The 25,558-nt window shown below is 44.9% G+C and overlaps 1 protein-coding gene across 3 annotated transcripts in view; it reads right to left on the bottom strand.

Annotated features, from left to right (window-relative positions):
• ARMH3 (armadillo like helical domain containing 3) overlaps window positions 1-25,558 on the bottom strand; it is a 748,421-nt gene that overhangs the window by 350,355 nt on the left and 372,508 nt on the right. For all 3 annotated transcript variants that reach the window (XM_069239576.1, XM_069239578.1, XM_069239579.1), the window contains exon 17: window positions 18,005-18,070. In XM_069239576.1, coding sequence (XP_069095677.1) covers window positions 18,005-18,070 — 66 coding nt within the window. The remainder of the gene's footprint in view (window positions 1-18,004; window positions 18,071-25,558) is intronic.

Raw genomic sequence — 25,558 nt, forward strand, 5'->3', positions numbered from 1 at the left:
ATTTACGGTCTGCAAAAGAACAGCCCCATGTAGTGCGAGACAAATTGGCGAAGGAGTTGGCACTAGGGAGAATAGTGGGTCCATTTTTCCATTGGCCTACTGATCAATTGATGATATCCCCTTTAGGGGTGGTACCCAAGAAAGCGCCGGGTGAGTTTCGGCTGATACATCATCTGTCATGGCCGGAAGGTACATCAGTAAACGATTTTATTGCGCAGGAAGATACCAAGGTAGTTTACGCCTCAGTAGATGACGCAGTGAAGTTAGTTTTCAGGTGCGGGAAAAATTCGGAAATGGCTAAATGCGACATACAATCCGCTTTCCGCTTGTTGCCCATCCACCCAGAAGATTTTGACCTTCTAGGCATGCAATTGGACGGTGCGATTTACGTGGACAGAGTGTTACCCATGGGTTGCGCAATATCATGTGCTTTATTTGAAACTTTTAGCACCTTTCTACAGTGGGTTTTCGTTAGGGTGAGTGGTCACAGGATGGTGACCCATTATCTGGACGATTTCTTATTTGTGGGAACAGCCGCGACCGGAGCATGTGGGCGGGCTCTGGCAGCCTTTCAGGAGCTAGCAATCAAAACGGGAGTGCCATTGGCCCTAGAAAAGACGGAGGGCCCCTTATCAATTTTGACATTTTTAGGTATCGAATTGGACGCGGAGCTAATGGTGGCTTGACTGCCAGCGTCAAAAGTGACAGAAATATTGGAATGTCTAGCGTTTGTGCGGACGCTACACAAAATGGATTTACGAACGGCACAAAAGCTCTTGGGTTATCTCACTTTTGCGTGCAGGGTAGTCAGAGGAGGCTGGACATTCTGTAGACGATTGGGCCTGTCCATGTCAGGGGCAGTTTTACCGCATCATAGGATAAGAGTTTCCTTGTCCCTGAGAGAGGACATCAGAATATATCGAGATTTTCCTGGAGAATTTTAATGGGGTACCAATGTCTTGGGGTGACTCGGACACGGAATGGCAAGTTCAAATATTTTCGGATGCGGCAGGGGCGTCTGGCTTTGGCATCTACTGGGACGGGAGGTGGTGTGCTGCACCATGGCCCCGTCAATGGCTACAACAAGGGAGGAGCATTGCTTTCCTTGAATTCTTTCCATTACTAGTGGCACTGACAGTCTGGGGGCAGGAACTAGCCAACAGAACGGTTGTTTTTCAGGTAGACAACATGACAGTAGTGGACCTGGTTAACCGACAGAGAGCTAGGGATCTCAGAGTTTTACATTTATTGCGACAGTTCATGTTACAATGCTTATCTCTCAATGTTATCTTTAAAGCTGTGCACATACCGGGGGTTTACAACGGGATTGCAGACTCCCTTTCTCGTTCACAGTGGCGGCATTTTCACGAACTGGCGCCAGGAGCGGAGCGGAACAAGACTGCGGTCCCGGCAGGCATTTGGGAGTGGGGGGCATGATGATTTCGGGGCTGGTGGAGATGTCTTTAGAGGTATCTACGCGGCGAAGTTACAGGCTGGCATGGTTAGAGTTTCAATCTTTTGAGGTTTTTGGGGGCAATTTTTGGGCACAAGGATCGCAGGCGTTGGAGGCACGGGCATTACGTTTTGTTTTGTTTTTGATTAAAGGGGGCTTATCTCCGGCCACAATAGGAGGGAAGTTAGCAGGGGTATCATTCTATGGGAAACTTTTCTTTGGGACAGACCCGGCTCGCAACGATTTACTAGGTAGAATGTTGAAGGGTTGGGGCAGGGTCAGAGCCCAGGCGACAAATAGGGCGAGGGAACCCATTACGTTTGAGATACTACGAGAGCGTTTGCACGTTTTGCCGGTATGTTGCGTGGATGAGTATGAGGTGGGCCTTTTTAGGCTGTGCATGATTTGGATGTTTTTCGGCATGTTTAGAGTTTCGGAATTGTTGGGCGTAGGGAATCAAGTAGGGGTGAAAAGGAAGGAGGTTTGTATGCATCAGGAAAGGTTGGGGATATGGCTCAGGCGGTCCAAGACGGATCAGTTAGGTAAAGGAAAATGGATATGGTTGGAACCAGGTGGTGACGATCTAGCATGCCCGGTAAAAGAGTGGTTGGTTTTTAAACAAAAGTTGAGCGTGGCAGGGGAAGCAGGGGTTTTCATGCATGCTTCAGGCAAAAAACTTACTAGTACAAAAACTTTATCCGACTTTCCACAAGTCATAAAAGTATCAAATATTCTACATTTCAATATACAATAAATACAATAAATAAGCTAAAAGTATTAATAATTTACAATAATAAAAAGATCGATACATAAGAAATGTTTAACATTCTTTAAGGAAAATTTCCTAAATACGAACCATTGGGTGGACTAGATAAAATTACATTTCTACCCCCATGCGCTTTCTGGTATTTAATACAGAGCATAGAAAATTGGCCAAGGTTCCGCACATCTCAATCGAGGATAGCCCCTGAAGGCTGGCATACGCGGTACGACACTGGGGGAGATTGATTAACCTTAGAAGAAGGGCTACTAAGCGCTTTCTTTGCTTGGCATAGAATTTACAAAATAAAACCACATGAATTGTGGTTTGGGGTGCCTTTGCATCACATGGACAAGCCTTCAGGGTGGTGCTCCAATCATTCATAGTTGGAAAGGTCACTAGACGGTGGAATATATCTAGCCTCTATCTGGTGAGAACAAAACGATGGCGAGGGTTTATCACATTCGTCAAATAAGGCTGAATGGCCTCCGTCGACAGAATTATTTGATTGTAAGTGACGGTAGGCTTTTTTGAAACAACTTCCCATCGTAAATCTTCTAGATGTTTTAATGCCAGAGCGTTCAAGTCCTTCCTAGAGATTTTTTCCATCGAGGCTGGGTTTGTGTAATAGGCTTTATTGCCCATGTTTTCAAAAAAGGTCATAATGTATCGTAGCCAGGGCACCCTTGCTGCGTATATGGACTCCATACAGTCAAAATGGCCTTATTTAGTTCAGTATGTTCCGAGGTCCAAACTTTGTGCAATAGGAATAAGGGTTGAATCTTTATCAAGTCAGTAATAAAGGGGAGCCCCAGTTCTGAGTGGATAATGTATGATGATGTACCTTTTGGTACCATCAATAGATGTCTCATAAAATCATTTTCAACCGTCTGCACCAGATTACAATTGGTGTATCCCCAAATTCCAGACCCGTACATGGCGGCTGGGGTGCACTTGGCTTTATAAATTTTTATCATATTTGGCGGGGTGATCCCCCCTATCCTTTTGGAGAAAAGCCTTAGAGCCATCGTTGTTTTAGTAAGCTGACCTTTTTTCATCTTCCTACAGTTAGCCCAGGAACCCTGTTTGTCAAACATTATGCCCAGGTAAGAAAAGGTTCGCGCAATTTCTACTCTCAGATCTTTACAGTTACTAGCCAATACATTTTCTAAGTTATTTATATACATTGAAAACAGGAACGGAGCAAGAACGCAACCTTGGCGCACGCCTCTATGTATGCCGAAAGGGCGAGTACTTTCCCCCTTTGGGCTATACCTCACTCTTGCACTGCACCCTGTATACATTTCTCGTATAAACTGAATTATAGCTGGTTCTACCCCCATGGAACTTAAAATATCCCATAGTTTGTCATGTAATACACAATCAAATGCTGATGATAGGTCGATGAAAGCCAGATGCAGGTTACCTTCTCTAATCCTTGTACACTTTCCTATAATAATACTTAAATTCAGGCTTTGTTCCACTGTCCCAATTCCTTTCCGGAATCCATATTGGACAGGAGATAAAGCACTCTTTTCTTCCGCCCAAGTTTGTAACCTGTTCAAGATGATTCTCCCTGCTAATTTAGCCGTTGAGTCCAGCAAGGAGATTGGTCTGTAACAGGCTGGATTTAGGCGGTCACCTTTTTTATATATTGGAATTATATTAGAGTTTCGCCAAGATGGTAGGGGACCTCGTATACAAATGGCCCTTAATGACTGCGTCAGTACGGGCCCCCACAGCTGGATATTGGCCTTGTATATATCAATCGGAACGCCGTCGGGGCCCGGTGCTTTCCCTGATTTACTTAAGGTTATGGCTTCCTCTACCTCCTCAAGGCTAAATTGTGGGGTTATTAACAGGCGTGTACCTTCCTGGAGGGGTTGATCGTATACAGAAAATGTAGGATTCGCATCGCTAGCCCAGGAATATATTTTAGAAAAATATGCAATCCAGTCTTCTTCAGAAATCGCTATTTTTCCATCCTGGGGGAGTCTCTATCCCCAAGCACAGGAGAATTGATTGTTTTCCAAAAAATAATGTTATCTTTCGTTCGGCTAGCTATGTGTAGAGTTTCCCACAGAGTTCTTTTTAGTGTCAATTTCCTTCCCTTCATTGCTGCTTTATATTCTTGTCTACGCTTACGAATCTCAGTTAAAGATTTTTTGGGGGCTCTCAGAGCCTTTTTCAATTTCCTATGTGCTTGTGAGCAGTTATAATCAAACCATCCAGTGGCCCTTTTTTTTCCCGGCTTACCACTTCTGATTGTAAGGGCTTTCTTTATAGATTGCATAATCAGTGTAAAGGCACTTAAACATCGCCCTGGGTCTGGATTCTCACTTAAACAGTCTGCAAAGGCATACTTGCAGTCACTTAGTAACTGTTTCAGCAGGGACTCGGGGTCAGTCTGTGACCATTTCAAAGTATATCCATTACGCAGCATTAATTCAATATCATCTATCAGGGTGGCCCTGTCATCTCTATCTGCTGTAAGAGGGGTTATTAGGAGGTTCAAACTCTGAGGATAATGGTCGCTAATTGCAATGTCATGCAAAGTATAATTCTTAAGGTGGTGTGCAAAGTGGGTTGACATTAGAACGTAATCAATCACAGTATTCGCGCCCCTTCCATTGTATGTTGGTTTAAACTGAGTTTCAGCAGAGTATAATTCGTTTACAAAAGATAAATTATGGGTTTGAGCCAGTAAGTTCAATGCGTCTCCTTGGGTGTTATGTGCAAAATGAAGACTTAAGCCACTGCCTTCGGGATCCCAACCACATACCTTATCTGAGGTTTCTTTACAGGGCTGGACATTAAAGTCTCCACCCCAGATCATAAAGATCTCACGATTATTATTGATACTTGTTATTTTTTTTAAATCATTTCCCATCTCCATTAGGATATTAGCAAACTCTCCTGGGGCTGTATTATTATAAAGGTTAATGATGACTAGGTGAGTCTTATGATCCAAGTTACCCTCTATCATTTGATAGTATGAGCTCGTAAATTTCAACTCTAGGTTTTGTAGTGGCAACTTGTTAGAGATATATGTACATAGACCCCCTTTTGGTCTACCATGCCTAGACTGAACAGCTGGTGTGTGAAATGTTTTATAGCCGTTAATGTGAAGAGGACTCAATAACCACGTCTCTTGAAGGCATATACATGAATATTCTTCTATAAAGTTCACCCAATTCTCATTATCTATCTTGTTGGTTAGACCTGCAATGTTCCAGAACAGTAGAGCAAACTCCGCTTTCTGTTTAGGGATGCCATACTGGTCCATTGGTATACAGGGGGGTAGAACGGGGAGGCGAGCAGGAGATTTCGGGACGCATTCTTTCAGGATTGGGGCAGCCACAGCGGCAGCTCATTTAGGCTGGGATTGGGCCAAGATCAAAGCAATAGGTAGATGGAAATCTAGATGCTGTGAACGTTATGTTAGGCCTTGATGAAATATAGGTGGGGGGGGGGGATAGTAGTCCACCACGTTTGTTACAGTGTTTTTTCCTTGCAGGATGTGTGGCAGCGCCGCAGAAGGATAAGACGGTGACATGGCTGGTCGGGCACTCATTCGTCCATTGGGCGGCGAAATTTGCAGAAAAGCAAATCTACGGCAGATCATTGGGACTGCCCAGCAGACACCACGAAGTGCGTTGGTGCGGAAAGAGTGGCATGAGGTGGGGGAGTTTACTTCCATTTGTCACAGCGAACTTACCACAGTGGGGATGCCCGGACTTACTACTGATACATTTGGGGGAAAATGATTTGGTGAAGCAATCGGGGCTTACACTGATGCAATTCATGCAAAAGGATTTGGAGCTACTTAAGCAAAAGTTATGCGGGACATGCCTGGTATGGACAGAATTTGTACCCAGACGGGTATGGAGAGGGGCAAGGAATCATGGGGCCATTGAGCGGGCTCGGAAAAAACTGAACAGAGCTATGAGGGTATTCTGCTGGGCACAGGGGATCAAGGTATTGAGGCATGAGGACATAAAAGAACAAGAGATGGCATTGTTCAGGGATGATGGCGTGCACTTATCACAATTGGGAAACGCGTATTACCTGACCGAGTTGAGGTTGTTGTTGGAGAATCTATGGGGTGAGGATTTGTGGATCAGGAAATAAAGGACGTTATGTAACGAGAGGTTACGGGGTGGGGCAGCAAAACGCCACGTGGGTTTTGCTGGTTGGCAGGAAATGGGGGAGGGGGGAGAGCCAGGTGCGGGCTTGTCCCCCGGAAAAAACGAGGGGAAGGATCAGAATGGGGGGTGGTGGGGGGGGGGGGGGGGGGGTAGGATGTTATAATCAAGAAGGGCAAGAAAGGAATAAGGGAGTGCCTAGGGGAGGAGATCTGAAGAGAGAGTGAAGGGCATAGGGAAGCTCTAAAGTTAAAGTTGGGCAAAGGGGAGTTATACAGTTAAACATTATCTGATGATTATGTTTAAATCCTGTCCTAAAATAAATGACCTTTTACACCAAATATGAGTGTCACTGTATGTGTGTCCCGACACACGTGGGGCAGCCTCAGCAAGCTTTGTTTTCGGTTTGTTGGGGCGAGGCATTAGTGTCTCTCTGGACGTTCTTGGCATTTCACCTCAGTCCCTCCAAGGCCACGTCCACTCCCCACAAGGTGACTTTTTATGAAGTTGGCAGATATGGAATGCTCTGCACCCCCCAGGACCTTCGGAAGAATAAACGCAAAACATCCAAAAAATGTTAATGTTACTTAGACATTTATATTGTGCTGCCACATTTATGAAAAGTTTAGACCGGGCAAAACACTGTATTGGACTCCACTTTCATGCAATCTGCGTTGTGGTTAAATTAAATTGCAGAGGTATTAATATGCACCGGATTGAATTAGGAGTGCAACTGGTTATTAATTACATTGCACTGAGAGTGACTGAGGTTTTTAAAGCACTAGGGTTTAATTTATTTTTACACGCAAATAACGGCATCTTAGGTAGGTTTTCAAATCAGATCAATATATTAGAATACTATTATTATTTTACGATATTCTTTTGTCAAACAAAACATTAAATTAAAAAATGTACACACAAATCAATAAAACCAACAATTGGCAATACAGCCTAATCAGCTGACTATCACCCAAGATTCTTAAATCTAGGAAGAAATGCTCTTCAGACACGATCACTATAGATTACTGACGACCCCAAATGTTCAATTTGGTAGTATGTTTAACAGTGGAGGCAAAACACTGTTGTAATTTTGAGGAGGAGATGACCAGAACTGTCTCACGATTGTGGATCATGTGCAAATTTGGACTGATCATTATATTATACTTTCCAAACTGTCACTGGTTGCAAAAGTTCCTAGACCACAGAAAGAGTAAAATAACCAGTATGCGTAATGGTCTTTACGGAAGAAAGACATATCTGCATCCCTTGCACACAATTTTCAGATGTCCAACAGTTTACATGCTAATCATAGTACCCTTATAAAGTATATTTCTTGTCTCTAAACTTTAAATATTTCCACATTAAACTATGCAGGTCATATAGACCATGAATATGAGTGGACCGGAAAGGATTAATTTACTGCGCCCAGTAGCTATCAATAACCCAGAGTGCAGTATTTAATAGGTATGGTAAAAAGTAATATTCCATACTGACACAAAAAAATTAGGAATTACATGGGGGCAATAGGCACTTACAGCTCCTCCTTTGGCATGCATCATTTTTTTTAAACTTTACTTGAAGTTTTTAGTGACAAATGAGAAACACTAATACAACAATCATATACATGTTGGATTCACAAGATGCTCTGTTACATTCTTGATCAATTTTAACATCCTGGGCAGTATCTGCGGATATTGGTCTCCTTACTATAGAGCATGGTAGAATCACTCGCAACAAAATCTTCACGAAAGTTAATTCTAGACTGTAAAAACTTTTCAGGTCATGAATACGACATAGGTAGAAGTGTTCTAAACATTATAACATCACTATGTTTTTTTGATGAAGAAAATAATAGCAATAGGCAAGGAATGTAGGAGGACACTTACAATCATTGAAGTATGAGATTTAGTGCACTAGTCGGACAAGTTGTGTGTGCTATGTTTGGTGAGTAAATGGTGACAAAGGGGACTGCAACTACACATGGTCTAGCTGTAGGATGTACTTAGGTGGGGTAGGAATCAGACATTTCCTTGACTAGGCAAGATCGTTTTGTCAGTCCCTGTGCAGTGGAAAAGGCCCTAAACCAGCATATCGCCACCATTCCCTTCAGGGAAATAGTTACAAATGACCTGTGGATTCTGGTCAAATCAGCCACGGGTCTCAATCGAACAATTAGGGGTAAAAGAAGCCCCATGGAGATCATTTCTTTTAGAGAGGTAAACAGCCAAGACCACCAGTATTTCATCCATATTGCAAGTGTCACACTAACCCATCAACGTATGCCAGTGACTGGATACACAGCTTATGTGGAAGGCCGTCTGGCTGCCAAGATCACATCAATGACTTCGGAAGGAAGATCAAAGGAGATCAGCTGCTGACACTCAACTTCCATCCACAGAGAGGCAATTTGTGCAGGTCAGGTGAAAAACCCTGCCTGCTGCTGAAACGTAAGGTCATCCTGAACCAGATGTCTGATCATGGAACAGATACTCAAACCCATATGCCCATTTGTTTCGGGTACCACACTCTCACGGTGCAATCTAGAGCCACTAAGATGACTTGGGCCCAGTCTTTCCTGATCTTCTTCAGATCTCTGGGCAGGAGAGGGAGCAGCAGAGAAGGCTTAAAAGAGCCCCAAGCTTGACTCAAAGCAGAACGTGTCTCGGAGAGAGCAACCTTGGGAGCACCAACATGCAAAAGTGCTGATACTTTGTGTTCTAGGCAGTGCTGAAGACATGGAGCCCCAGTTCTCCCAAATGCTGAAAGACACCCTGCACCATCACCGGGTGCGGCTACAATTAGTGATCCGCTAGGCACTGAGGGCTGAGTTTGTCCATTCTGGCATTCAAAGACCTTGTAAGGTGGTTTACCAGCAGGGAAATGCCTTGATGACCCAGCCAGTTCCAGAGGTGCAGAGCGTTCTGCCACAGGACAAGAGAACCCAACCCCTTCTACTTGTTGCAGTACCACATGGCAGTAGTGTTGCTTGTGTGAACATGCACCAGCCTTCCTTTGATTGTTGACAGGAAGGCCTTCAATGCCAATCTAATTGCCCACAGCTCCAGTAAACACATGTGGATGTAGATTGGCATTAGAACAATGACAATCTAATTGCCCACAATTCCAGGAACCTCATGTGGAGGAGGGTCTATCTCAGAGATCACTGATCTCCCCACCTTCCAGATGACCTCCCCAGTCCAGTAGTGACACATCCGTCTCTACCATCAACTCTAGATGGGTGCCAAGACTCCACTTATCTTGGACTGGTTATCTGAAGGAGCGAGGATAGTCCTCCCTACACCTCCTAGGAACAACACCCAATACCCAGAGCAGGCACAGGTGTTCATGGATGATGCTTAATGGTAGCAGGGGGATAGAGGTAGGGAGGAAAAGAAGACAAAAGCTCTGTGAATGGTTCCTCTGTGGACCTGTATCTCAGACAGATGACCCAGTTTCCCTGTCCCGTGATTCATAAGAAATCACAGAGTATACAATCAGTATCTTAATTAACATACAGGCATCAAGGTGTTAGTGTGAGTTTAGTTCCTCCTTCCCTTGTAGCAAACCCTTACCTTTTAAAATGAGATTTCTTTGGCTTGAAGTCTTGTTTCCATGCAAAGGACACTGGTAAATGGATAGATACCTTGAAGTAATCCTGATCTGTCAATCCGTATCAAGTAATCACTAGTTTGATCTGTATCAATAGTCTCGCATATGTTGAGTAGTAATGTTTACAAAAGTTTGTTGGAGCTGCAAGCTCAGAGCCCCGACCTGTTTGAAGATGACACTGTTTTTACTTTTGTCACAGAAGCCGCCCCAGATCCAGAGGAAGAGCACTGGTGACAAGAAGACTCCACAAAGCCAGCACAAGGGAAAGAATCCAACCAGGTACTGCAGCAGGTGAGAAATTCCAAAAGAAAATATGTATGTACATATAGACAGTGAGTTACAAGGTACGTAGGAAGGATCCAGCCAAAAAGGAGAGTAACTCCATGAAGGAAGTGGTGCCTGTTAATTTCACAAGTGCTAGTAAGTAACTCCAGGTACGTAGAGTGAGCAAAAAACTTCCAAAGTTAGGAGCAGTGGCACTGGTGAGGCTGAAAGGGTGCAAAGGAAAATGAAAATGCTTGCTGCCCACCTTGACATGCAGGTGGTGCCTGTGGGCTTGAAAATAGGCATCAAGCAGGTCCAATGCTATCACACAAGTCTTCTGGATAAAGGGCAGATAAAACTTAGGCCAGCATGAGCATCTTGAATTTGTTCTGTTACAGAAAGGCGTTGAGAAGATAAATAATCAAAATAGGATGGAGGTCTCCATCCTTCCGTTGCAAGGAAGTAGAAGGAATAGCTAGACCCCACTTTTGAGGCACGTAACCTCTTCATGGCTCTTTTGAACAAAAGAGCCTGCACTTACGGTCACAAAATGGACAGATAGTGGTCCGAAAGCTGCTCTGCCGTAGGAGGTAGGTCAAAAAAGAATGGGGCGGAATTGCCCTGAGAAATGATTTGAAAAACTCACCTGTCACATATGTTCTGCCACCCCTGGAGGAAGTGGCAGACCCTGCCTCCTAAAGGATGGTTGTGTGCCACTAACGGTGCACAAAAGAGGTTTTTGAGGTTGCTGCCCAAGGTGCGGAGAACAAAGACACGCTGTCCCTGAAGAACTGAGCGTCGTCTGTTGGGGCCACAGCCAGACCTTGAAAGGGAGGTCTGTATGCAGCAGTGCCTCGTGCTCCAAAAGAGGCCATGCCCCTAGCGTATCACCGAAAGTGACTAAACTGTATGGGAGATTGCCGAACTGGTAAAGAAAGACCAAATGAGCGGTCTTTTTGGCCGAACAGACTGGATTAATCAAAAAGCATGTCCATTAAGGATGCTTGGATGTCCCTAGAGAAGCCTGTGGATTCCATTCACCCGTGGCACAGCAGTATCACACTTGTCCCAATAGCCTGTCATAGAAAATCGGTGATGACTAGGCCTGAATCGGATGATAAACGTAGCTGCATGCCAGCCATCATGATTGGTTTGGGCAAAGGAAGCCAGTAATTCTTTTGGGACCTACCAACCATGCCCCAAAGGGGCAGCTGGTATTGATTGACCTCAAGGTAAGGCTGGCCAAGAAAAATACTCTCTACTCAAATGTTCCAATATAGTAGGACTCTGGAGGAGTAGTTAGGAAGGGTTTAGAGTTCCCTTTCCTGGTCGATGCAGATTAAAAAAAAAAAAAATAATAATAAGATTTGCCTAGACCTGGTCCATGGTGACGTGCCACATGGCGACTAACCGGAGTTCGAGAACGCAGTTTAGCCCGAAAGTGTGCCAGTGAGGGCCTTATTGAAGGGTAGGACAGGTTCGGTGGGTTTATGGCCAGGCTGAAGAATCTCAATCACAACATTAATTTTTATCTCCCTAGTTGGGAGATGGAGATCAAGGACTTCAACAACCCTGCTGGTAACTGTGGCAAAGAATATACTTTCCTTAGCTGCTGGACTATGGGGACAAGAACCAACCCAGTATAAGGTGAGGTATTCAGTCCACTGGCACCCTTTAAGTCCACAGACCAGTTTTCCTTATCATAGGGTGGGGCTAAGTCTTCCCCATCATACTGATTATCGCCTCCATATGGCAGACTCTGGTTGGAGTGTGAGCGAAAAAGTTGGTGCAATTTCTGTGCGCAACTGCAGGTTAATGGTATTGCGTCTGAGTTAGGGGGTTTGAGGACTGGCTGGGCCACAGCACCTACCAGTGCGCAGAAACACTCCTTTTTTTTATTTCCACATCTCAGATCCAATCTGCTGTCTCTTTGATATTTACAAGTGGAGGAATACGCGGCTAGACGTATCCATCAGAAATAAGGGTACTGGTAATTTAATCTGAGGAATCCTGGCCAGGTCAACTTTAGAACGAGTGGAAAATGAGAAGGCAGACAAGAACACAAGGCTGTCTTCCCAAAAATCTCACATGGATTTTCATGTGTGTGGTCAGGCTTATGTCTCTCCAACGTACAGGTCAAAAACCTGCAACTTCTAAGGACATGCACAAAGCATGTATAATATTATTTGGGGAGGGTAACAGAAACACTATGTGTTGTGAAATACATTTTTGGAGACCAATGTAATTAAAATAATAGTCATAACTTGTAGTGAACATCTTTCCATTGATGTAGTGTCCACACAAATAGACCAGAAACTGGAATTTTCAGGTTCATATTATATCTCATATTGATTTGGCTTGGCAATGCACTTACTGTTTGTGCAAATTCAAAGCAAAGGACAGGCAAATGAAAGTAAGCAACTGGGCATTAGCTATATAGTACCCTTGTGCACATGACAATACAACAACACTTTGTGCTATCAAAGTGGGTTACAACCCAGCAATCCACAAATTGTCAGTGTGGTACCAGCAAAACACGAGCATGCACGGTCTGCATATAGTACACCCTTGACAATGTCAAGAATGATTTATCGTACTATGTGTTCATGCTTCCTAGCAGTGCAGATGAATATGCAGAAACATGAGCTGAGAGCTTATTACACTCCTCCTCTACCTCCTTATGGGCTTCTCCACTACTAAGCAACCTATGCCCATAGGAATTAGCACCAAATGATTTGGAAGAGCTGTCTGTAGCAGCAGGTGACTACAATATGACAACTTTTTATCCCATTGGGGACAAAAGATGGAAGTTTGCAATCTCTTTAATATACAATGTACTGTAGGGAGAGTAGTAATCAGAATCAAAGTGAGAAAGAGCGAGGGGAAGGAGGAGAGGAAGAGAAGAAACAAAAGTAAGGGAGAAGAGAACATGGTGGAAATGGAGGAGGCACAGGCCTGCTTGTACATCTAGGGTGTCATATTAGGAGTACACAATATAGACACATTGTGCAATATTGTACTTCAGTACAGTCTAATAGGGGTGATTATTTTAGCTAGTTCACGTCTTCATGTAACTCAAATCATTAACATTTATAAAGCGCGCTACTCACCCGTGCGGGTCTCAAGGCGCTAGGGGAAAAAGGGGGGGGTTATCGCTGTTCGAACAGCCAGGTCTTTAGGAGTCTCCGGAAAGCGGAGTGGTCCTGGGTGGTCCTGAGGCTGGTGGGGAGGGAGTTCCAGGTCTTGGCCGCCAGGAAGGAGAAAGATCTCCCACCCGCCGTGGAGCGGCGGATGCGAGGGACAGCAGCAAGTGCGAGGCCAGAGGTGCGGAGGAGGCAGGTGGGGACGTAGAAGCGGAGGCGTCTGTTGAGGTATTCCGGTCCCTTGTCGTAGAGGGCTTTGTGTGCGTGGGTGAGAAGTCGGAAGGTGATCCTTTTGCTGACAGGGAGCCAATGCAGGTGTCTCAGGTGTGCGGAGATGTGGCTGCTGCGGGGTATGTCGAGGATGAGGCGGGCCGAGGCGTTTTGAATGCGTTGCACGCGATTTTGGAGTTTGGCTGTGGTCCCGGCGTAGAGGGTGTTGCCGTAGTCCAGGCGGCTCGTGACGAGGGCGTGGGTCACGGTTATTCTGGTGTCGGCGGGGATCCAGCGGAAGATCTTGCGGAGCATGCGGAGGGTGAGGAAGCAGGCGGAGGACACGGCGTTGACTTGCTTGGTCATGGTGAGAAGAGGGTCCAAGATGAAGCCGAGGTTGCGGGCGTGGTCTGTGGGGGTCGGTGCGGTGCCGAGGGCCACCAGGAGTCGTCCCTCATGGCCTCATCCAATCTGCGACGTCCTTCATACCCTCTTGTAGGTTGGTCTTGGCGCTGGCGGGGTCCTTGGTGAGGGAGAGTATAAGTTGGGTGTCGTCGGCGTAGGAGGTGATGATGATGTCGTGCTTGCGTACGATGTTGGCTAGGGGGCTCATGTAGACATTGAAGAGTGTTGGGCTGAGTGATGAGCCTTGGGGTACGCCGCAGATGATCTTGGTGGGTTCTGAGCGAAACGGAGGGAGGTAAACTCTTTGGGAACGGTTTGAGAGGAAGGAGGCGATCCAGTCCAGGGCCTGGCCTTGGATCCCGGTGGAGCGGAGGGGGGTGATTAGGGTGCGGTGACAGACGATGTCAAAGGCAGCCGAGAGGTCGAGCAGAATGAGGACTGTTTCACCGTTGTCCATCAGGGTTCTGATGTCGTCAGTGACTGAGATGAGGGCGGTTTCAGTGCTGTGGTTGGTTCGGAATCCGGTTTGTGAGGGGTCGAGCAGGTTGTTGTCTTCCAGGAAGGTGGTCAGCTGTTTGTTGACGGTCTTCTCTATTACTTTGGCTGGGAAAGGCAGAAGAGAGATGGGGCGGAAGTTTTTTAGGTCGCTCGGGTCAGCCGTAGGTTTCTTTAGTAGGGCGTTGACTTCGGCGTGTTTCCAGCATTCGGGGAAGGTAGCAGAAGAAAAAGAAGAGTTGATGACGGTCTGGAGGTGCGAGGCGATGATGTCGTCGGCTTTGTTAAAGATGAAGTGCGGGCAGGGGTCCGAAGGGGCGCCGGAGTGGATAGAGTTCATGATGGATTTGGTTTCTTCCGTGTTGATGTGGGACCAGTTGTTGAGGGTGATGGCCGTGGATGCCGGTTCGGTGGTGTATGGTTGGGTCTGGTGTCCGAAGCTGTCGTGGAGGTCGCTAATCTTGCGATGGAAGAAAGTGGCGAGGGATTCACACAGATCCTGTGAGGGCGTGACGGCGTTGGCGTTGGCGCTGGGGTTGGAGAACTCCTTGACGATGCTGAAGAGTTCTCTGCTGTTGTGTCTGTTTTTGTCCAGTCTGTCGGTGAAAAAGTTCCTTTTGGCATATATTACAAGCCATAGGCTTTCATTTAACTAATTAGCTCATGGAATTCCAATTATTGGTCTAGGTTTTAGACCAAAGGAAGGATAGAAATACAGCTCAATGCTGGTGATTATTTTTGGAATTAGAGGTGGGAATGATGGGAGAAACACATGGTTTCCACAGCATGCTAACTGAAGAATCATGAACATGGTCCTAAAATGTCCAGTTTTGCATATGTAAAGACCAAATTTACAGTGTGTCACTAACTATGGCTAATATGCCAACTTTGACGGAGACAAAATACAATACAGTACAGTACTGAGTATATGGTGGACATATGTGTTTTTGATTTGAACACAACGTTCCACTGGTTTAGAAGTACAGCAATTGAACCCTTTGTATGTGACTCTGGTTGTGCGCTCATGTGGAGCAAACTCTTGGCTTTTGGTGAAGCCTGTTAGGAAACCAATATGATGAGCATACCCTGGGTTAATCAGACATCTGGTTGCTGAAGAATCACTTTCCTCTACGTTGCTAGTACTGTTAAAACAAGTGAACAATTATGACATGTCTTAACAATGAATTCTGTAGGATCAGACTCTACTAATCAACCTATTTGGACTTTAACTGTATGTACCACAATATCAGAAGGAACAGCTGTAACAAAGTTTACTCTACTAATATCTCTGTAGGCTTCCCTGAGATGTTGTCTCTTCCTAGATTCCTAAGATTTATCAGCCACCTATATCTTAAAGAGCTACCGAAATAAAAAAAAACGGTTTCCCAGTAAAAATATTTCTTGTCCTTTTAGGAATGGGTTTCGTTCTTTGTGTAAGTCTAGTCCAGCTTGCATTTTCTTACTGCACCAATTTAACTGGTTTTTTTTCCAAAGGAAGACACTAAAAGGAAGATGCTACAAATGCGCAAAATGTATCCAGAGTGGTAGCACCATGAACTTATGAATCGCAGAGATGCTCAGGAACAGTACTGAAGGATGATTCGCAGGCCTCAGAAGTCATACAGGAGTCAGCAGGACTCTAGGAAGAGGAACTACGAAGTACTCTGTGGCTTTCAAAACTGCACTTAGAGCATCTTGGTAGAAGTCTGAGAAGAGGATGGATTAACAGGACAGTAGCAGTAAAGTCAGATCTCCTCCAGCTGCTCCTTGTCCACAACCTCCTCAAGGACAAATGCTGGTGTGGACGTCTTTAAAAGATAGGCCCACAGTACCATGGCCAAACCTATAATAGTCCAACTCTTGACCCGTTTGAACTGTTGCCAAGTCGTGCTACTTGAGGAAGTGAACCAGCAAGGGTGGGGTCCCATATTCTTCTTTATGGTGTACTTCTGGTATCAGCGTTAACTCTCGGCAGGGCTGGGATCGGTCTTGTAAGGAAGCTATGAAAGCAGGGAATGATGCCTTCCAGTGCTTCTGATTCTCCTTTTGACTACTGAATATAGGGATTGACTTTGGGAGTGCCTGACAATTGGAGGACTGCCCTTGAGCTTTTTTCTGCACCAAGGCTCATCTCTGACTGACGGGGATGTACTGTACTTCTCAGTAGCTAAATACCCGGTGCAAAAAACAAGTTCAATTCCAGAGGGCATAGCAGGAACTAGGAGAGGGGTCTATTCCTTTCTGGGACTGTAACTGATCTACCCTACAGGAGGACCCGAGCACAGGAACCCAAGGTCCCAAACCTGCCCCCCAAGAGCTAGATGGATGTGATCTAGAGGGTGCACTGGACCTGCAGCCCTGTAACTGGCACAACACTGCTCAACTTTGTGCAATGGTGGCTTTGGGTTTCCATGCCCAGATTTGGATATGGACTCTACTTGACAGTGCAACTGGGTCTCCCGAGCAGGTCACTGAGAGTCTAGGTGATTGTGCGTGGTCACTTAACACCACACCCCTGGACTATGACAACAAGGTCTCACTGAGATAAGTAATCAGGATCCGAAAGTGGATGGTCTTATGACCTGGTGGTTTTAGCCTTCCAATAAATTACTTTTACCACTTGCATAAGGCCAGTGACGGTGACTTACACATGGGAATAGTAGGGCACCTGAGAGTGAGGCCTCATTATCGCTTTAACAAGAAAAGTGCTAACAGCCGCACCTGGGGCACATCACTCTGTATTTACAGCCTGATTCTTCTTACTGTGGACGAAACTTAATATGTCTTTCTAGGCTGGTGCACTCTTGCTCTGCCAGCACACCAGGTGGCTCCGGAAGTTTTTGTACCGGTGGCAGCACACAGAGTGCGTTTATATACCACATTACTGATCTACAGGTACAAGATGCAGAGATTTTGATGGTCAGCTACTGAAAACTGCCAATGGCACGATACAATTCAATTAAAGCCTGAATGATGAGGCATCTGTCTTTCAACAAAGCAGGAGACAGAAGAGAAAATCTGCATAAAAACCCCTAATGAAAGACCCCAAAATCGGGCATTAGTACATGTTAGAAATTAGAGCATGCGAAAAAAGAGGCTGTAATCCACATCAATGGGTGGAAAATGAGAAAAGGTGGGAGTGTGCAGTGGTGTGCCACATAGAACATACACATAAGCACACAGAATACAGAGAAGCAGTTTACAGTTTCACCTTAGGGGTCGGGGTAACCACAGGCTGAAAATGAAACGGTGAAGACCTGCGAGCTGTATAGCACACATCTAGTTACTGCGAAACAGTCAGCTGTAAACAATAGCTAGCACACCTGTCTGACTGATGTCTTTAGACAGGCTGCATTCTTTCCTATCAGTTCACCAGTTGTCCATCATCACTGCATTCTCTAATATGGCAACTATGAAAATAAGTCCCGGAATCGATTTAGTTACCAAGCCCACTAAACAAGTTTACTCATTTGCATATTTAATTTATGAAGCTAAAATTGTTACCGAATAATACACTTACCATTCTATGTAAGTTGACTCTGAAATTCATATTGTCATCGTGTAAAAATGCATTTGCATACTGATCCTGTTGAATATAAAAAAGAATATTTATGTTTTAGGAGGTTCCTGTGAATGGCAAGAATATTTTCTAGACCAAAATCAGCATTTAACAGGATCGAGTCACTGGAACATTCTAGGTAACATTTTAGTTGTTTTTGCAACCATCTCTTCACCATCTCAACAAAAGCTCGATTCACAGTCTTTGTTCCAATGATATGCTCTTTAGTTAAGATGAAAAACTAGGTGTTTTTTTCTGAAACTGCAGGGATAGATTTAATGACATAATATTAAAATAAAATGAGGCTAATCATTACATTTCACACAGGATTCTTAGCGGTAACTCTTTAAACTGGCCCTAGCAGACCTCTAGTGGAACTGACTCAATCAAACGTTCAAAGTGAAAGTAGATTGGCCCATTAATTAAAGAATAATTCAGTTCAATTCTGCGACCGGTACCTTACTAAATACTCAAAAGCAAAATAATCCTTGAATACCTTGATATTACTTCCATGGCATTTTCAACATGAAAAGTATTTTGCACAGAAAGCGAACTTTACTATATACCTCTTCACAAGACAAGAATGCCTTTCCTTCAATGATTTAAACAGGAATTTTCGGTGCTAATGCATGCATGGTTAGAACAGTACAGCGAGGCTCATAGGAGGGAGCCAGCAGGAATGGACAGAGGGGCTGCAGATGTAAAGTAGTCCCTCAATGAGTTCAACAAGCACTCAGGCGGATGCAGAAGAGCAAACACAAACTGCCAACGGAATTAAGTGAGAGATTCATACTCCAGTGCGGTGAGTCAAGACGCGACTCACTTAGTCTCAAACCTATGGCCGATCGAAGTAAGCCAATGCTTGAAAGGGAAAGAACCAAACTGAACTGAGAAGTAGATGCCAAGGAGCTTTGTGTCACACCAGTATCTCGCACACACGCAGATTCCGTACAGCAGCTGGTGTAATGTAAGCTGACAAGCAAAAAACATGCAGGAGCTGTGGGGCGAATGTCCGTCTGTGCCTATAAACACATGGACAGAAGACGTGTTACAGAGGGCGCTGGCACTGACCCCACCTCTGCTGTTGTAATGCAGCACACTGGCATAAAATAACAACAGTAATAGGGCAGCTTGACGGAAACGCATTTGCTGCTTCTAGCAAACAAAAGAAAGCCTCCTACGTACTTAATGTTTCCGATTTTGGAGTGATTCCAAGATAGTATTCTGCATTTTGGGTTCGTGCTGAAAGGTAGATAGGCACGTGCATTAAGAGGGAAACTATTCAGAGAAGGGGTGCCATCCGCACTTCAGTGCAGTCTTCATAAAGCAGACATTGCATGGCAATATTCTTCTTTAGCTGAATACTAAGTGAATTTGCATTGTGCCAATACCAATTGAAGGCTTTCTTGGAGCTGGTCTAAGTGCAACATAGCCAACTAGGACTGTCTTAAGCTTCTTTCTGAATTCTAGTAATAAGGCAGAACATCTAAAATATATATAGAGAGAGTGATGCAAATGGAAGGCACCTGGACACAGACGGAACAACTCCCTTATAGTTAAGGTTGCACTGTGGAATAATTATTGAGCATGTTAGCACTACGAAGACTCCTAGTAGGGGCAGCGAGTACAATGTTGAAGACAACGATTTCAGCAGCCAGCCACTGCAGATATTTACATCAATTGAATACTTCAGCCACATGAGGCCAGCATAAGGATCTCCTTGTGACAGAGATATGGTTGTCTCATTTGCCGTTGATGGCCCTAACAGGAGCATTTTGAGCTCTTTGGCATGTTTATACAGGCCACAATAAAGGGCACTGCACTAGTTCACCTACGTTAGCACTAATCACCAAGGGTTAATCGGCTTTAGAAAGGAAGGGCCCAAGTTTATCAACCTGCAAGTACCAACTCCTGACCACTACGCCAACCCAAGGGGACAGAGAACCCAATGATTCAAGGAGCATCTCAGGAGGCTTGTGGCACTCCTGCAGTTATGCCACCATCATAATGTTGATTAAGAAGTTCGAAAAAGAAAACAAAGAATGCAGCAGACCTTTTCTATCTATGCAACCAGGATCAGGAATAACATCCCGGTATCTCTGAGTGCAGCCCAACACTGCTCCAATTTAGGAAAGAGTTGAAGATACACCTCTTTAGTGAACAGTACATCACAGTGCAGTAACACTCCAATAGCCAGCAACCTCCTACCCTTCATCAACTGTATGCTTGCCTCTGACCGTGTAAAGCGATCCACTTGCTTTGTAGTTGGGTTTACACTTTGCAAACACTACTGATATGGTGTATCAGCTTTATAATCCATTTCCAGGCATACTTGCGTTTAAGTGTCTCTGTCATTAAAGTTCCTGTTCTGGTGATTGCCTACTTTGAAGTATCCCCTAATTTGTTATGCTTTTCCTCCAGAGAGCAGTCTATCACACCCGAACTGACCAGAATCTTAATAACCCCAAACACAGGCCAAGAGTTACTAGAGGTTCACATCAGGATATCAGCCTCAGTGATATGTGCATGTTACTAAAGGGTCCCAGCCTACTCCTTATGATCCTCCTTTGAGCCCCGTCCCCTTCCTCAGATGTGCCCAGACCTTTTTGACCAGTGACCTCCTTTCAGATCCAAAGAGCCACAAGTGTTGTGCACTAAAGAGCCAGACTCTTCCTTCCTCCAATGCATGTTTCACCCAGCTACCAGGAATGCAGCAATCCACAAATCTACCTGGGGTAAACCTCTAACTCTCCTTGCTCCTCCAACAAGCCCTGAGCCTCCCAAAATTGAACTCTGTGTCCTTGATGTGTTGTGTCCTCACAAACTCTACTTCACACTTACATACACAAGTGTGCAGCCACAAGTGTGCCCTTGCATGGGCATCCATACATCCCAGCGTTCTCAGGCAACACCACATGCTACCTCCTACATGCAGTACCAGCTCATTGGCCCCTGTATAACTCTGCACATATAATGTATCACAACATGCACATGCAACCTTGCACACTATCTTCTGATGCACTGTGCCTTCCCAAAGGCACAGATACATGTCAGAGCTGCACACAAACCGATGCAGGACAAGGGTGAGTTAAGCACACAGCAGCAGAACTTTACCAGTGTGGGCCAGAAGTCACAACTTCGTTGACAGAGGTAAAAAGAGACCTGTTCACTCTACTGACCACTAACAACTAAAACATGGTAAGATTCCACCATCACATGTGTGCTACTTAATTTCTGGTGAACACAGTACCCTTCCACCACATGAGGGTAATGATTTGGGTGCTCCTCCCATTCTAAGCAGATCCAAGTCCATGAGACAGGCCTAGGTCATAGGGCACCCACAGGGTCCGTGCTTACTATTGACCAAAAATCATTACCAAGGATCACATATCACCACAGATGGGGCACTCAAGGCAGGAGTACATGTCTATCACCATGCAAGAGAATTTTCCATCCCAAAACCTTCTCAATCTATACCTGGCAAAAACCTTATATCTCCAGAGATCGATTTCAATCTTTTATCTTCCATTTGTTTGGGTCAAGACATCCACAAGGGTGTTGATCACATTGCATGGATTTGTTTCTTTACAACTCTAGCCCTGATTCGCCTCTTGGACGCCCCTGAGCTCACTAAAATCTTTTCTGAGCAGGAAGACATTGGCTTCTCCAGATGTTAGGTTTAACGGGCTCTGATCCTTTTTGCGATAAACACACACCTACCGCCATCATGAGCCATAAAACCATTCTCCTTAAAAAGGATCCTAAACTGCAAAGCTACCTTCTGAATATGTTCCAAGAGATACAAATGACCCTTTCTTGGCAATCTAGTTACTAAATCCCCAAATAAATTCTTGGCTACCCTTTATCATTTTAGACAAGGCTCAATCTAATATTAAACAGTTTTTTGGGAAGTCTCACTTTGCAATCTACAAGGACATTCATCAGGCTGCCAAGGAGGCCGGTCCATATGTCATTCCTTTTGTGGAACCAGTGACTTCTACAGTTCCCATCTTCCCTCATTCTAGTGGAGAAAAGAATGCAGGGGAATGATGAACTGCACAACATTGAAAGCAACACCACTTATGGAAGGACAGGTGCCCGAGACCTACACACAAGGTTGTCAGAGCAGAAGGCATTATATTGAGGCTGAACTGACAGCGCCTGCACCTCACTCACACAATGCACAAAGGTGACTGCATTACAAAACACATTTCTCAAGGTAATGAGTTTCAGAGTAAAAGTATTAAGAGGCTCAAAAGAAGCACACATCAGAAATGTTAAGACAAATGTTTGGTGCCACTGCAGCATAATGAATGAATAAGAGAGAAACATATGTATAAGCCCTTTTTTTAAAAAATGCATCACAAAGGGTGGTTCGAATATAGTGGGCTGATCAGGCAAACAAAGGAAAGCAAACCGGGTCAATAAGCAAACCTTAACTGAGCCCACAGAAAAGCCTTGCCGGGCTAGGTCAAAGATAAAATGAATAAAGGACATCAGACAATGTCACCTGTAGGAGGTGAACCTGTTTCTTTTTACACCTGGTGAAAAATGTGGCCCAACAACCTGAATAAATCATCTTGGAAGAAGGACAGCAGGCATCAAATTACATCAACCTATTCAGAAGGAAGATAAAACCCTTAGTTGAACCCTCTCAACCACCACACATGCAGGTGTAGATAGTGGAGGTTAGGGTGTAACAGTGTGCCCTACGGCAGGGACAGTAAATATTCCTGAAGAGGAAGTCCAAGTGTAGGGCAAATGCTTAGCACTTGCAAAGCACCAAACTCTCCAAGCCCAATCTGGGGTCACTAGAATAAGCTGTCCTTCTTTAGGCCAGACTTTCTTTGGAACTCACGGAATCAGAGACTGAGGAAGAAAAGTGGACAGGAGGCTGAAGTCACTCCAAAGGCAGAACGTGTCTCTCAGGCCAGCCACAGAAGGAAACTCTGGACAGCAGAAGTCTTGGCACTGAGTGTTTTCAAAAGGTAGCAAAAACAGCTACCAATGGTGCACTTCAGTGGGAAAAAACACTCAGTGACACTTTTATGTGCAGACACCACTCAAGGCCAGTAAGATGGCGCCTGCTGATTAGGGATCCTGCTGTATGACGGACCACCAGGGAAGTCCTGTGGGGTGACCCCAAGACAGAGACCCCATACAGAGAGCAGAAGACACCATTATACTATGCTTGTTACCGTACCACATGGCACTGTGTTGTCTGTCAGTACATAGATTGACTTGCCCCTGATGGAAGACAGAAAGAGCCATAGGGCAAGCTGGAAGGTGCACAGATGTAGAATATTTATGTGGAAACACTACTCCATCAGAGAATAAAGCACTCTGATCTCCACTTTTTCAAGGTGACCATCCCAGTGGTGACACAATGTATTCATTACTACTATGAACTCCAGAGTCACCAAGGTCAACAGCATGCCGCATGTCAGACTGACATCCATCATCCACCACTGAAGATTTTGAACCACATTATACAGACATGGATACTGTCCTCTTTGCCAGACCCACTTCAGTAGCATATTCCACTGAAGGACCTCCATGTACCACCAGGCATAAGGCACCAGCAAGGTGCTTTACGCCTGATGGCAGACGATCAATAATTCTCAGTCATCCAAGCCAAACAGTAAATTTTGCCTAAAACATTGAGCCATAGCCTGAATGCACTGGAGACAGGAAAGCCTTTATCATAATTGAGACAATAATGGCCCAATACAGAGAATTCTCTGACCAGTTTAGAAATGGGATTTGGATTCTTTGATAGAAAATCCAACAGGGGGGAAGCTGCAACACTACAGTCTGCAGGTAGTCAAAGACTAAGCAAAGCAAGCCCACTTTCACAGCCAGTAATTGTGTATGTCCAACCGGAGAAGATTTGCTGCAACCACAAACATGATCTTCATAAAGACTTGATGGACCAATGTAGGGCTGAAATAATGAATTAAAAATGATTCAACCACATCACAAAGCCGATATATTTCTTTGGGACTGCATTACACACACACATGAAAGTACATGTCCTGCAGGTTCAGGGACACAATCTTTCCCTAAAAGACCAGGGCCAATAGGATTTGAGTCGGTGTCATCAATTTAAACTTCCCTTTTTGAGGAAGGAGTGCAAAAATCTGAGGTCTGTAACTGATCTCATGTACCACTTACTTCTTGGGGATCATGCTATTCCAACAGTAACAGCCCAATACTTTTTCCAACACAGTTATGATTTTGATCACCCCATGTGGAAGCAGCATCAGCACTTTATTTGACGGAACACCGTTGTGATCTGCCAACGTATGAGTGTCTGGGGATGGAGAGAGGGGCGCCCAGAAAGGGGAGTGCATATCCCACTAGGACAATCCAGAAGACATACTGGTCCGACGTAATGGAGCACTAGAACAGCAGGCAATGCTGTATCTTCCCCTAATTAGGGCTCATCAGACAGGTTGATCGTAGCTTTCTTCCAGTGGCACCAATCTACATCCAAAAGAAGATCCCCAATCAGGGTGAAACTGGTTTTGGGTTGCTTGTGGTCTGGTTCAAGGAGGACCTGGTCTGGCAGTTCTGGCCAGACTCACATGACTGGAGTAGGGGCAAGATTGATTTTCATGTGGCTAGGTCCAAACTGAGGTGGGATAGTGTGCAAAATAACTAGGGACTAAGATGGAGCCCCAAGTAATTACCAGTGGCTAAGATTAATTCATGCATTCAATCCATCATTTTTTGTATACTTCAGAACCAAAGTTTGCACCGAAGTTGGTGCAGAACCAAAATTGGGTTTGAGGGGCATAGACGGAATTGAAGGTGAAAATGCCAGTGGTAGCCCGACAGGATGTCCTTGTGATTTTTGCAGTGCGGAGGCACACCAGAGCGAGTTGGAAGCATGGCAAAAATGTGCAGCATAGGTTCTCTTTTTTCCTTTATTTTCTGTAGTGTTTCAAACAGACCAAGAAAGGTGGGTAGCTTCAGGACCAGACATCAAATCAGCTCTTCAGGAGATCGAAAGTGAGACCGTACAGCATGTTTAACCCCACGCCCTCTCTGGAGAACAGGAATTACGAGAAGGGACCTAACCCTTCTCCGACTTCATATGCTTTTTTTTCGATTTACCCAAAAATCTAACAAACTTGGGAGCAGGGACGGGACCTTGCTCTTGAATTCACTAGGTAACGGAGTGGAGTCCTGGGGTATTTTGCAATATAGAGCTTTGCGATTTTGCATGGCCCTCTGGTTTATCTGGGCACAATCTTCAGGTTCTGGAGTCGGGTACCAGACACCAGAGCCACACTTTGTGGGGGATCTGTCACAGACCTACAAGGTTTAAAACCTGACCTTTGAGGAGGAAATATTTCCCTTGCTCACTGGAAAAAACTTTCAGAAAAAATTTCCAGATTCAGTGTACCGCCTGGTGAAAAATCACAAGATGCGGAATCTGCGGCTAGCAGTATCCATCAGAATAGACCCCATGTTGGGCACCAGAGTCATTGGCTCTGGTAGAATGGGCTC

Source organism: Pleurodeles waltl, chromosome 6, assembly GCF_031143425.1.
Source record: "Pleurodeles waltl isolate 20211129_DDA chromosome 6, aPleWal1.hap1.20221129, whole genome shotgun sequence".
Lineage (NCBI taxonomy): Eukaryota > Metazoa > Chordata > Amphibia > Caudata > Salamandridae > Pleurodeles > Pleurodeles waltl.